The sequence below is a fragment of the Narcine bancroftii genome, chromosome 14 (assembly GCF_036971445.1).
Source record: "Narcine bancroftii isolate sNarBan1 chromosome 14, sNarBan1.hap1, whole genome shotgun sequence".
Classification (NCBI taxonomy): Eukaryota; Metazoa; Chordata; class Chondrichthyes; order Torpediniformes; family Narcinidae; genus Narcine; species Narcine bancroftii.
This window is the reverse complement of record NC_091482.1, coordinates 22,939,747-22,954,179: the sequence shown is the minus strand read 5'-3', so window position 1 is coordinate 22,954,179 and position 14,433 is coordinate 22,939,747. Positions and strand designations below refer to the sequence as shown.

General features: G+C 42.9%; 1 protein-coding gene across 9 annotated transcripts in view; it reads right to left on the bottom strand.

The window, feature by feature from the left end:
* The window catches only part of auts2a (activator of transcription and developmental regulator AUTS2 a), a 1,173,696-nt gene that overhangs the window by 63,497 nt on the left and 1,095,766 nt on the right, over nucleotides 1-14,433 (bottom strand). For 5 of the 9 annotated variants that reach the window (XM_069911140.1, XM_069911145.1, XM_069911143.1 and 2 more), the window contains 3 exons: nucleotides 11,104-11,710; nucleotides 4,641-4,894; nucleotides 1,590-1,825 (listed from right to left, as the gene is read on the bottom strand). In XM_069911140.1, the coding sequence (XP_069767241.1) occupies nucleotides 1,590-1,825; nucleotides 4,641-4,894; nucleotides 11,104-11,710 (1,097 nt within the window). The remainder of the gene's footprint in view (nucleotides 1-1,589; nucleotides 1,826-4,640; nucleotides 4,895-11,103; nucleotides 11,711-14,433) is intronic. The other 4 variants (XM_069911142.1, XM_069911144.1, XM_069911147.1 and 1 more) reach the window with 2 other exon arrangements.

The following is a 14,433-nucleotide window of genomic DNA, read 5'->3' as shown; positions in this document are numbered from 1 at the left end:
GGTGGGCAGTTGTGGAGAGGTTTGCTCTTGAAAGTTCTCCATTTTTAGTTTTCTCTACCCTAAGCACAGCCATAGCTAATAGAGCCGTTGCCCCACAACTCGTTCAATCTGGACCTCTAGTGCTGCCTGGGTGGAACTGAAAAAACACCGAAGTGCTTAAAAAACTTACCGGGTCCCGTAGCGTCCATTGGAGGCAAAAATATGCAACCGAACGTTTCGGGCCTGAACCCTTCGTCAAAAGGTGGGGTGAGGAGCGGGGGGGGGGGGGGGGTGCAGGAACACCACCAACAAGCCACAGGTCGACATTAATAGGAGATTAGGGGAGAAAAGCTGATCAGGGTAAGGGAATAGCTCTGTGAATGCAGTGCTGGAAGAAAGGAGTTGGAAGGATGTATAGAGAGAGAGAGAAGGGGAGAGTTACTGGAGGATAGAGACATAGGGGTAGGGAATGAGAGAGAGGTAAGGAGAATGGAAACCGGTGAAGTCGATATCTTTGCCTCCTATAGACCCTACAGGGACTGGCTGAGTTTCTCCAGTACTTTTGTGCATTGGCTACAATCACAGTGACTTTCTTGTTTCACGGGGTGGAATTGTACCTTTCCCCTGTGACTTCCCTGAACCCTCCAGTTTCTTCATATCATCTCCAAGAATTAATTGACCAAATTGTAAATTGTAGAATCTGGGAGGAGTTGATTGGAACATGGGAAGAATCAGATACAGGGAGAATTAGCAGGGAATAATTTTCTCTGTGAGCTGGTACAGACCTGATTTGCTAAAATAGGTCAATTCCCTGCCGTAAGATAAAATGTATGTGGCAACTCATCACCCAGGAGGGCTGGACCATCAAAGGCACAAATCTATTAAGTCACTTCTTAAGGCAGGCCTTGCCATTTATTGAACTATCCCCTCGGTTAGAGTGGGTTCGAATCTGAAGGGTTATGTACAATCCAGTTCGCACCTTGTTCCTTGCCACCCTATTGCACCGTTAAAACATTTGAGTCGCAAGGTCAAAATGCTTCACGATTCCACCAACTCAAGGGAATGAATGCCAACGGACACACAAAGTCCTCACTTTTCTTGCAGAGCAACTCCAGGGGCAAGGAGAATGGCAGCAAACAGCTGCCGTTGGAACCTTGATGCGCAGGAGAATTATTTTATGAAACTGAAGATGCAACTTTACGCAGAATACATTTGTGCTCCATCACTAGGGCTGCCCTCGCTTTTCTGCCGATACATTCCGACCGTCAGGGGAGCAGAGCAGGAAATCAAGACCGATTCTCCCCACAACTTGATCCAAGGATCGGAAAATTACGAGCAATGCAGTTCAAGTTCCAAATATTCATTCCTCGTTGTAGAGGTCGATCACAATCCCATTGCTCTACTATTTTAAATTCAAAACAACACAAATATTTTAAGAAAACTAGGAAGGATGGGCATCAAAGAAACCCATTTTTATGGCCTCATCTGGCTAATTACTGCAGGCAATAGTCCGACAGGCTTCAGTCTGTCGACAAAAGGTCATTACAGTGGTTCACAATTCTCATAACGGTACACAAGAAATTGATTTGTTGTGCTCTACTTATCCTCACATTTCTGCCTTGGGTACGCACCATGGGCGGTGCAGGAGTTGGCATGATTGCCGATGGCGGGATGGTGTGCGGGAAGGGCGCAAACGTGTGTTGGTGCGTGTGCTGATGGGTGTGCTGGTGCTGATGTTGATGGAATTCCGCCCGCATGTAGGGTGGTGGTCCCAGCGAGGCCCCTCGGTCAGCACTCTGCGAGGCCAAAAATCTGGTGTTCAGCTCTTGTCGCAGAAGCTCTTGCTCTATGGGAGACAGATAAACATTGTGAAGAGCCATGCACTCGTCAAATGGTACCAGCACAATGTCTAGAATGCACAGAGATTCCTTGTTCAGTTCATGGTCGAAACATCGTCCACGTGGTTAAAGCACAGTATGACGAACAGACTTTCAATGGAGCCAATAGCTGATGGATTTCTGCATTCTGGGCGTACTTATGCCAACAATCAGCCAACAAAGTTGGAAATAAAAATAAATACTTTGCAGTAGAGCAATGAGCGTACTGCACATTTAGAACAGGTCAAAGCATTTGAGCTATCAATTTGTTGTGAAAAGATGAATCCAATGAATGTCAGCAAAACCTGCTTGAAAATAAAACAGAAGCAATTCAGCCCAGTCAACTGCTGCAGTGAAAGTGCCTTCTTTTCTGAGGTCTCTCAGGGAGTGCGTAACATTGCGAATACTCAGGAATGAATATCATTCGCCAGGGGTTGCTGGCCATCCTACTGAGGAGCTCTGCAAACAAGCGTAAATGGGATAAATCTTGGTGGCCCAGCAGTGCCCTCAGTTCGTTCCATCGAAAGTTTGCTACTCGGCCTTGTCGAACCAGCTGAGAACAAGATGCACTTTTAGTCACCAAATAAGATCAGGGCAGAACATCATTAATCCTATAAGCGACACGCAGATGGTGGATGGCATGCCAATCTAATTCATGGATTGTTCCACTATATCATGTTCTGGGTTTCTGAGGTTCAGATAAGAAAGTATCTCTTTCAAAGCTTGATTAACACTTCATTCACACTGAGAGTGAAAAGCAGGCATTTTCAGCTGACAAGTCCATTGTGAATGAACAGCAGTTGTCTATGTTAGGTTCATACCCCTTCAGTGGTGTGTAATATCAATTTTTTTTGCACACAATTTGCATTGAATTCACATCAGCGACGTTTAGCATGGATGCAATGGAAGATGTTGAAACTAAAGAGCGCCAAATCCGTCACTCGGCCGAAGAGACCATTTTTACCCGTGTAGAAACTAAAGCTGGAAAAAGTTAGAAAAGTGATGGATTAACTGAACAATGCAAAATGGTCCCAGAATCTGAGGAACTGAGAAACCCCAACTGATCAAATTGATCTCTATTATGTTTCAATTGTGACTGAAACGGAAGAGATAAAAACAGATCATGTGTTTCCTCAAAGTCAGACATCGCCAATCAGAGCTTATTAGCTATAATGTACATTGCACAGATATTTTACAGAAAGTTTCACCACTATTTCATTGGTTAAGTACTTTTGCATTCCTCCTAACGGGAGCTATTTATATCATTATGGTGAACAATTTAAGGTGTCAAAATAGCACATCTTGGATCTCCTTTTCCCTTGCATCTCCCAATTCTTCAATTTGCAGCTGAAATTGCAGGATGCTCTTGAATTATTGACTCGGATGCCGACAGAGTCTTCTCGTGACCGCTCTGGCAGCACCATATCAATCACTACCAAATGTCACCCTTCTTTCCCAAAACTGTCCAGGTCCAAAATATAATCTCTTTTGCCGGAAATTGTCTCCTCAGCTCCTCTGTCCTGTCCCTTGACTGCAGAAACACATGGATGGAGCCTGCAAGTTTCTCAGTTGTGAGCAGGAAGAAAGACTTCACAGTGTCCATCAAAACAAACAGCCTGAATCCAAGATGGCAATCTGTCTCCTCGCTGCCCTTTCTGGTGTCCCGTGTCAACCTCCAATTTCCTTCAGACCATTCCCCCAAAACTGCTCACTATCCAGCCTCCCTTCCTCTGTGTTACCTACACCTTATTTGCTATTGTTTCTCCCAGATAATCCTTCAAGATCCCAACCTCTCTTGATTCCCCCACATCCCCACATGACAGCCTCTACCTGCTTCCCTTTTGCAAGAGAAAAATCAAACACAAAAGGTATCCTCAGAACCAACTTTTGATTTCTATACCGACAATTAAAACAGCTGCAAAAAAAAAAAGGTTCGCTTTAGATGCACTGCTATCGAGCACAAGGTTTTGCCAGATCATTCAGGCCATCGCAGTCTGATTTGCTGCAAAGGAATTCTCCAAATTTTCACTCCTGAAATAGCCTTGAAATATTGATCTTCATCAAGCAAGAAATATTCTATGCCTAACATAGAAGTTTTAAAATCAGGTAATGGAGTTTCGGGCCAGCACTGAATTGGAGCTCAATCCTCCCTGCAAGTGAGAGGAAAGATTCACAAGGACAATCAAAGTGACTCTGGAAGGCTTGGCATTCCAACAACAAAATAGGTCTTTGTCGAGCTTTATGCGCTTGCTTTAAAACATACAACCTTGGACAACTCTCAACCTTCATGAAACTAAGGATGTGGTAGCAAACAAGGAGAATATTCTCCATCTGTTATGGGAATGGAAATGCCCATGTCACAATTATCTTTAGTGATAAGCTTTTGAATCATTTAAAGGTTACATTCCACATATTGACTAACATATTCATGAATTTGTACCAATTTGTCAGCATGGAAGAGTTGGGCCAAATGCCCTGTTCATGCTAAATAACTTTGGTTGCTTCACCAATTTCAACAGTCATGGAAAAATAACCAAGTCTTGTATCAGAAAGACATACAACTTGTGTGGTTAAAAATGTGGTGTATACATACAGTAACGAAAAGATTCCTTCACTGCTTGAACTACCCAATACTTAGCCAACTGGTCCTTACTCCTCTGTTCCTTTATTTGGGAGTTTATGGATTGTAATGACACAAATGGAATGAAAAAGAGAGATAAATATTCCAGCTTTCAAAACATCAGCATTGTTGAATTTGTCACCACCGGGAGGAATGTCACTTACCAGAGTACCCAGCTCCAGCAGGGTGTCCTGGAACCTGAAGTGCACTTGATGTCAGTGGAGGAGGTGGTGGCAGAGCTGTGTGGGGGGCAAACATGGTGGGGTGATGCGAATGGCTTGCAGGCTGCAGACTTGGTGTGAAGGTGTGTGAAGTATTGTGGGGCCCCAGAGGCAAGGAGAAGTTTGGAGTGGAAGGGTGATGGGAGATGTGCGCTGGAGGGGCTTGATGCTTGACTGGAGTGCTGCTTCGGCTGCTACTGAGAAAAGAGAGGGAGAGGAACAAAAAAGCACAAATAACATCTATAAACAAGCAGCACAAGCAATCTCCACTCAACATTGGCACTTGCAACATTGGACTGATGATTTGTTGATCCGACAATTTGGTCGACTCCTGTCACTTGCAAAAAATGAACAATACTCTTCTCCCCCAAAACTCAACTGTGCTGTGGTGATACCACTGGTACTGTATCTCTGTATATGGCTGGCCCGCCTCCTCCCTGTAACTCCTCCTCCTGGAATTCCCCAATAGAGGCGAATACGCCCGAGTCCCTCCCTCGGTATGAGTCCTGGAATCGGGCCAGCAGCAGGAGCACGTGTCCAGTCTTATGGAAATAAAAGCCTGTCATAAAGTAACTCCAGTCTTTTGCTGTCATTGATAATGTACCACATGCATGTTTAAATAATTCTTTAAATCAGAAGTTACTAGTACATTGCAATGGGAGTTAAACTTCCCACATGAGTTTAGCTGAAAGAGATTGGTCATAAAGGAAGCTTCATGAGGATGCCAAGTACTTCTTCAACCAGATTTCCCGTTGCTGATTGTTAGCAGTGAGAACTGTTATAAAGTATGTGGGCGTTGGGATCAGGCTCCAATACTGACCAAAGGTAAAACAAACCTGCAGAATGTCATAAGGAAGAACTTGGGGAATTAAATTTAAAGAGTACAAAAAAAGCAAGCAAATGCTCAAGAAGGAATCAGAAAGGCTAAAAGAAGGCACGAGCTCATGAAGATAAACCCGAGGGGTTTCTCTAAGCATATTAAGAGTAAAAGGATAATAAGGGACAAAATTGATCCCCTAGAGGATCAGAGTGGTCAACTATGTGTAGAGTCTCATGAAATGGGGGAGATGTTAAATAGCTTTTTTTGTATCAGTATTTACTCAGGAAACTGACATAGTGCATAAGGAAGGAAGGGAAGCAAACAGAAGAGTCATGGAACAGATGGAGATTAAGGAGGAAGCGGTGCTTGCAGCCTTACAGTGGATAAAGGTAGACAAATCACCTGGGCCAGGTATGATATTCCCTCAGACCTTGAGGGAGACTAGTGTAGAAATTTCAGGGGCCACAGATTCAAAATGTCCTTGGCCACAGGTGAGGTGCCACAGGATTGGAGGGGAGCTCATGCTTCCCCGATGTTTAAAAAGGGCTCAAAAAATAAACCAGGTAATTATAGGCTGGTGAGCCTGATGTCAGTGGTGGGTAAATTGTTGGATTTCTGAGAGGCAGGAGTATATAGGTGTTTGGACAGTCATGGGCTGATTAAGGAGGGTCAGCATGGTTTTGCGCGTGGTAGGTCGTGTTTAGAGTTTTTCGAGGAGGTTATCAGGAAGGTAGACAAGGGAAGGACTGTGGATGTTGTCTACGTGGACTTTAGTAAAGCCTTTGACAAGGTCCCACATCGGAGGTTAGTTCAGAAGGTTCAGATACTGGGTACTCAAGGAAAGGTTGTAAACTGGATTCAAAATCGGCTGCGTGGGAGAAGACAGAGTGTGGTAGTGGATGGCTGCTTCTCTGATTGGGAGGCCTGTGACTAGTGGTGTGCCTCAGGGATCTATGTTGGACCATTGTTGTTTGTTGTATATATCAATGATCTGGATGATAATGTGGTGAATTGGATCAGCAAGTTTGCTGATGACACAAAGATAGGAGGCGCTGTGGACAGCGAGGAAGATTTTCTAAGCTTGCAGAGGGATCTGGACCAACTAGGAAAATGGGCCAAAAAATGGCAGATGGAGTTTAATGCAGACAAGTGTGAAGGGATGCATTTTGGAAGGGCAAACCAAGGTAGGAGATATACAATTAATGATGGGGCACTGAGAAGTGTAGAGAGATCTGGGAATAGAGATACATTATTCCCTGAAGGTGGGCATCACATGTGGATAGGGTTGTAAAGAAAGCTTTTGGTAGTTTAACCTTTATAATTCAATGTATTGAGTATAGGATTTAGTATGTTATGTTGTTTAAGTTCTGAAGTTGTTTAAGACATTGGTGAGACCACATTTGAAATATTGTGTGCAGTTCTGAACGCCCAACTACAGGAAGAATATCAATAAGATGGAAAGAGTACAGTGAAGATTAACTCAGATGTTGCTAGGTCTTCAAGAGTTGAGTTACAGGGAAAGATTAAACAGCTAAGGAGATTTAATAGAGGTTTAACATGATTTTGAGAGGTACAGACAGAACAAATGCGAATAGGCTTTTTCCACTTAAGTTTGGGGGAGATAAATATGAGGGGGTCATATAAAGCTGAAGGGGGGAAGGTTTAAGGGGAAGATAAAGGGAAAGTTCTTCACTCAGAGAGTGGTTGGAGTGTGGAATGAGCTGCCATCTTATGTGGCGAAGGCAGGCTCGATCGTGTGTGTTTTAGGAATAAATCGGAAAGATACATGGTTGGGAGAGGCCTGAGGGTAATGGAATGGGAGCAGGTCAATGGAACTAGAGGGAATGATGGTCAGCACAGACTAAAGGGGCCAAATGGCCTGTTTTCTGCGCTGTAACCTTCTATGGTTCTAAAGTTGTTCAATATCATCCATCAAGCCTATAATTTTGTGAGGCAATAAAGCCTAATGATGAATTGTCTGCAAGGTGCCAAAACTGCATATATCGAACAAATATTTTCCATTGGTGCCTTTTGCCCCACTGCATTCAGACTGGCTCTCACCTTCTAATTAACAGACCTTTGTATACCTGGCTCCTGATTTCCAAGGCATACAGATTTCCATCACATCACACACTTCAATAAACTCCCTATACAAGCCATGCAGTTTATAAAGATAACAATGGCAGCCTATCAAATTTTTCCTCATTGCTATAATTCTCAAGCCCTTGTCACATCAGTTGCATACATCTCAAACACATTGGCATCTCTCCTGTGTTGTGAGAATCAGAACTATGTCATATCCTTCCTTGGGCTGCATGAGAAGCACAATCTTTAACTGCCTTTTCTCTCTTTATCACTCACATGCGAGAATGCAGAACAGGGGAGGTCCAATGTCCTCAGAGGGATCTCACTTTACCTGCCTTTCCACCTCTCTCACCTTCTGTCCTGTCAACTCTGGGCCCTTACCCCAGCGTCTTTCCCACTTGATGCAAGTAATTTCACCTATTCTATATTCACCTCATTAAAGGGTTCACAGCTGAAATGCTGAGTGGCCGTTTCTACCCGTGGATGCTGACAAGTTCCTCCAGCAATTCTTTGTTTCGCAAGAGGAGTGTTTGTCAGCTGTCAGATCCAGTTCTAACCAAAAATAGCAAGGCAGGGTAATCCAGCACAGTGAGATGGAAGAAGGGCAAAGGACAAAGGATGGAAAGAGGAAAAGCAGCAAACCGAAGATGGAGAAATCAAAAGCAAAACCAAAGAAGGTCACAGCGCAAAATAATGTAACAAAGACTAAATGCCATCTATTCCATAAAGTGCAAAGCATTAACCATAACATAAGTGAATTAACCATGTAATTAGATGCAAATGGGAATGATATAGTTCTTTTTTAGATTTGTTTTGTTTTTTTTTAAATTTTTTATTTTTCACACTATAAACCATATTGATCAAGATACATAAATTTTCCTTCTTAAATATATAGTGTCGTTTTCTCCCCCCTTCCCTCCTCCCCTCCCTCCCTCCCTCCCTCACCTCCCCTCCCATTTATTTAAAGTTCAGAATATAAGATACATTAAACCCGTTAAACAATGTTGTCACTCAATAAAAATAAACAAGAAATTCCACTGAGTCAGTTCTTTTCATTCTCTTCCCCTTCTGTCATTTTAGGTGGTAGATGTCGACGGTAGGTTTTCTCTATTGTGTTTCATGTATGGGTCCCGGGAATGATATAGTTGAGATGACATGGACATGGGCGCGAGGAATCAAGAATGAGAACTAAACATCCAGGGGTATTCAGGATAGAAGGAAAAGAAATCGAGTTTGTGTGCTAGTTAAAAAGCAAGGAGAGATCCAAGTTCAAAGACGTGGTCGTGGGTAGAGCAAAGGATGATGAGAGAAAGAAAGCAATAGCAGAAGTTGAATACAGACCAAAAGTTGTGGTCATTTTGGGATGAAGCTAAACAGGATATTAACAGACATCAAAAAAAAGTGCAGGGTCTCCTCGATGCAGTTTTTGAAAGTTGCACGCGAGGCGAGAATGTCAGTCACGAGCAACATACAAGCAGCGGGTGGAACTCCATTCAGAAAGTGGCATCCCACCCAGATACTAGAGCAGGGCTTCTGGTTTCAGCGATACAGCTGTTGAGCTGCATACTGAGATCTGCGAGAACTTTCAGCACAAGTGCAGAGAATCTTGATTGAAAGAAACCTGTTTGCATCTTCCTCCACCTCACCCCTGCAGGCCCAGCAGCATCAGTGGTAGAAAAAGGTATTGTCAGCATTGCGGGCCAGAACTGCCGCTCAGTGTCAAGAGTGTGGAGGGGCGACAGCTGGTATAATGGGGAACCGGGTGGGGAGGCAATAGGGCTGGGGTCAGCAGGGGATTGGTGGACCGGGGGAGGGGGGGGAGGTAATGGATGGTGAACCGAGGTAGAAGGGGAGAGAGAGGGGAAACAAAGGGGTGAGGTGGAGGAAGGTCAGGTTTCCTACTATTGAAACTTTCCTTCCAACAACGATTCTCCACACTCATGTTAAAAATTCTCGCAGATCTCAGTATGCAGCTCGGCAGCTACGATTGCTGATACCAGCAGCAGTGTTCCAGTGACTGGGTGGGATGCCACTTACTGAATGGATGTTCCAATGAAGAGAATGGGTCAGAGATTTGGCCAGGCTGGTAAAGAGCAGCGCGTACCATCCTGATCCTGAGGCTGGGAAGTTGATCGGCACTGTTATCTTGATCTTATGAGGCAAAGCACACACGCGAAGTTGTATCTAAAGTCAAAGGAAGTCAGTGACCTCGACCGTCCAAACAAGACAATTTGGAATGTTGCCTCTTTGAAGAATAGGTTCGAGAAAATGGGGCTTGTCGGACCTGAGTAAATAGAAAGATTGTTTTTCAAACCAGTGAGACTGCATATGAATTTGGCAAGTTTCTTCAGTGTTTTACGCTAGAGAAAAAAAAAATTCGAGGGAGATTCAACCTCCTGACAAACAAGAAATTAATGAATTTAATGACTGTAACTTGCTTGGTTTTCGGTTAACCGGATCTTTAACCGCACCACACCATTTTCAGTGAGAAACTATAAACTATGAGTTTAGCCAGTTTTTATATTATCAATTAATTTAATGGTCGCTCGACTACATTTAATGATAAGTTATTTGTCAATGTAATGAACTAAAATGGAGACTTAACGAGCTCTATAAGAAACAATACGACAAATAAAGCACCTATCAGTTAAACTCGTGGACTGATGAAAGATTCTTCTGAAAGATCACAATCGCAAATCCATTATTTCTGTTTCTCACTCCATAGATGCTGCCTGACCTGCTCAGTATTTCTGCACAGCATCTCATTTGTACCGAGACAAGACTGGCGAACTCATCTGCAGACTCACTGGTTTGAAAAACAACCTTTCTATTTACTCAGGTCCGACAAGCCCCATTTTCTCGAACCTATTCTTCAAAGAGGCAACATTCCAAATTGTCTTGTTTGGACGGTCGAGATCACTGACTTCCTCTGACTTTAGTTACAACTTCGCGTGTGTGCTTTGCCTCATAAGATCAAGATAACAGTGCCGATCAACTTCCCAGTCTCAGAACCACTTCTAGAACGTAAGGGATGAACTTCCTGCAAGTCTGATGAATCATGTACTTCCAAAAGCATCCTTTAAATATTTCTTCTCCATTTTTGTCCCTTCCACTATTTTGCATTTCTCCTCAATGGAATGACTGCCTTATCTCGCCTGAGAAGACTGGGGAAATATTCACTGAGAACTGCAGATTATGTGTTAGCATTCAATCTACCTCTATGTGTTTTTAAGACGCCATCACTGTATGTCAATATTTTAATATCGTACAACATTTATATGTGAAGTTTACACTTCCTTTGCACTGGCATCACATAAGATCATGTCACATTGGATTGTTCAGACAGCACTCACTGTTGAAATCATTCATTCTTTCCAACTAAACTGAGTATAAAGTGAAACGAAGCCGGAAATCAATGCATTTGCTTGCCAGAGCTTATCGGGGAAACCTCAGTATCTTCAGGACACATACATAGAGCAATAAACAGTTTCAAGTTCTTACCTTATGCTGTTCAGACTTAGGCTGCTGCTGTAGACTGACAGAGACTGGGGGAGGCTACGCGATGTTGGCCGAGAGGGAAGTTGAGCTGGGAGAGCTGGCTGAGCGGGAGATGGTGGTTGAGGGTGAGGCTGGTGCTGGGGTGTTGGAGCCTGCACCTGAGCTGGGGGCTGAGATATGGACTGGGGCTGGGGTTGGGTTTGAGGGACTGGTACAGATTGGGTGGGAAGGAGAGGCTGGGACGGGAGGAGGGGCTGGGACGGGAGGAGGGGCTGGGATTGGGTTTGGCGTTGAGCCTGGGATGGCGGCAGAACCTTTGGCTGTGAGTGGGATGGAATCTGTTGAATCTGGTTCTGCGCAGGAAGTGGAGAACAGAGTTTTATTTGGGATTGGGATTGGGATTGGGACAGGGACTGGGATTGGGGCTGGGGTTGAGGAGGGAGCTGAGCCTGTGGAACAGGCTCCTTCGCCACAGCAAGCACAAGCAGCTGTTCCTTGGAACCTTCCTGACTCTTCTCCTGACTTCGTTCTAACCCTGATATCTTGGGGACATTTGGTCCTCTTGCATCTCGGGTGTCATTTGTTAGTGCACTGACACTGAAGTCAGTAACTGCAGAGAGAAGAGAGAAAAAAAAAGGTGAATTTTTAAAATTAAATTGTTGCAGTAGAAATCAGAAAAAATGAAAGTGCATATGTTGGAACAGTCTATTTCAGTTTGCAACCCATTCATTTGGTTTCTGAAAGCCACGTGGTCATCAAAATTGTACAAACTAAAATAAACCCAAAATGATTGGTTCAATCTCTGAAGGAAGTTCTTTGTTCTCAGGGAAACCGTAACAAATATGTTTTTTTTTAGCGGCTGTGTAAAAAACATAAAAGATGTTTTGTCTCCATTCTGGGTTCTTCTTCATTGGTCAGAGTGTTTAAGGGTTGAGAATAGCAATTGAGCACTGATTTATTGGGCTCAAGTAGGTGAAACCACATCCATCATGGTCTTCAGCATAAGAAGGGTGTCTATTGCACTAAGCTAGCTCTTCTCTCAATATCAACATCGCAATTCATCAAAATGAACCTGGACATTGACATCAGGACCTTCGGCTGTACGTGCCTGGAGCAACAAACTGACTACCTGATCAACCTTGTGCCTTTCATATGATTGCCAGAAGAAGTGGGGCCTAAGCTTCAAAGCAAAACTGAACAGAAGCTGAACAACTTCTGCCTTCATGGGCACAGAAAAATCCTTCTCACTTTGACCTTGCATGACATCAGCAGCCAAGTCCTCAAGCCCAATGGCCCACCGTCCATGTTGATGAAATTAGAAGCTCAAAGGCCTGACTGGTTGCATTGCATCAAGCAAACATCTCAAAACTCCATGCACAAACTGTTCTCTGGGCTTGGATGCTTGCAAATATTGGGCATTCATTCTCACTGGATCAGCTGTTGTTCATCAGCCCGAAATAGCAATAAGGAACTGTCTGAAAATATGTTTGGTCTGAAAATATGTTCTTACAGGTTAATTTCGCTTGTCCATTATTTCAGATTTTACTTCCCTAATTTCTTTGCAGATTATCTCTGTCCTGCCTGAGAGATTCCTTCCTCATTTCCTCTTCAAATTATCCTTTTGGTAACAGAGATAACTTTGAATGTTTAAATCTCTGTTGCAAATGTTTGATCTATGCTAAATTTAGGATGGTTTTGGGATGAATATTCATTACTAAAATCCAAGTTGTACTCTTCCCAACTACCATAGTTGTAATGCTTCTCAGGCAAGAACAGTTGTTAAAACATACAGGACATGAACCTAATGGTTATGAGGAGGTTTAATGCCGACAGTAAAAGGGAGAGCAGTGTAAAATATCACAGACAACAAGGGGGAAAAAAACTGCAAAGAAACAAAACACTACCTTTCAGTAAACCTGAAAGGCCCTGGTGACAAACTTCAAAACTTTCAGAAAATCGACATTCTGAAATATAGGTGAGCACATCATTTAATTTTGCCATTTGCTGAAATTCTACAAGATTTAGGGGTGCCTGGCACATGCAAACCTTCTACAGAGGAAATGTATTCACATATTTATATTTACATCTCATGAGCTCGGTATCCCATTTAAGGACATTTCTAGATAGATTTCCTGATTAACGTGCAGAATAAATCCCAGAAGACTGTCTTACGTGTTCTCATTTATTTTAGAATTGAACCACATTCCCTCTTATTGCAATGTTAAGACCTCTTGTTTCACAAAGTTGACCAAGCCTCCACTAAAAGGACCCACATTTCTACTATTTGCCCTGCAGATCACTTTGCCGGACTGTAGGATTAATTATCTTTCCACTGATTCAGTAAAGTAGGGTCCAGTTTACATTCCCGCATGTATTCTTTGTTCAAAAATGTGGATTTGGAACTTGAAGTTTGAGAACTTGAGGAACAATCCTGAAACCTTCCTGCCTGGAGAGGACATTCCACTAAAAAAAAATTTAAAAGAGTAAGCTGATTTTTCTTCAGCTTGTATCATTTATGTGCAACGTCAGTACTGAGAAGTGCCAGCTTTCCAAATGGCAATCTCTGGCAACACTCTGACTCCATATGTTCGGTCCTTATCTCAAGAACACTTTTCTCTACTGATGAAAAATGACTACAAAGGCAATTAGTAATGTTGAATGCAACACTAAAGCTATCTTATTTGCCATTTGTGCTAACCCTAAGCGAGAGTGACAAACTTTTAAAACCAGTTATTTTAAAATTATGAAGTAATGCATCATATGCTCAACTTAATTAGGCCTCAAGGGTTAGAAAATGACATGTAATGCACATTTACTTTCCCAAAAGGGTTCATTTGAATAAATATAATGCACATTTAATATCCCCAAAGAATCAATTTGTCAGCTTTGTAAGTCTGAAGGCAAAATATGCAAATTAGCCTTATGTTTAGAAGGCCCCAATAAAGTACCCCTTTGGTTGGTTAATGGCATATTACACAGCAGAGCAAATCAAAGTTTGCAGCTGTCGAAACAGCTTGAACCAATAAGTAGCAGATTTGCTACAACGCAGAATAACACATTTTATTCCTTCAAAGAATTGCTTTTTTTTTCCAGCAGGAGGCAGCGTTGACTCCTCAATGGGACATTATGTAGCATGAGGGATAATCTCTTATTTTGAAAGAGGAATGAGGGTTTTGAGTGGATAGAGGGTCATTTGTCAAGATATTTGATTTCACCAATGTCCACTAAGTAAACCTACTCCATCTAATCCTTCCCTACCTCACCACCCTCTATTTTTCTTACATCCATGTGCCTATTTAAGAGTCTTTTAAAGGTCCCTATTGTACCAGCCTC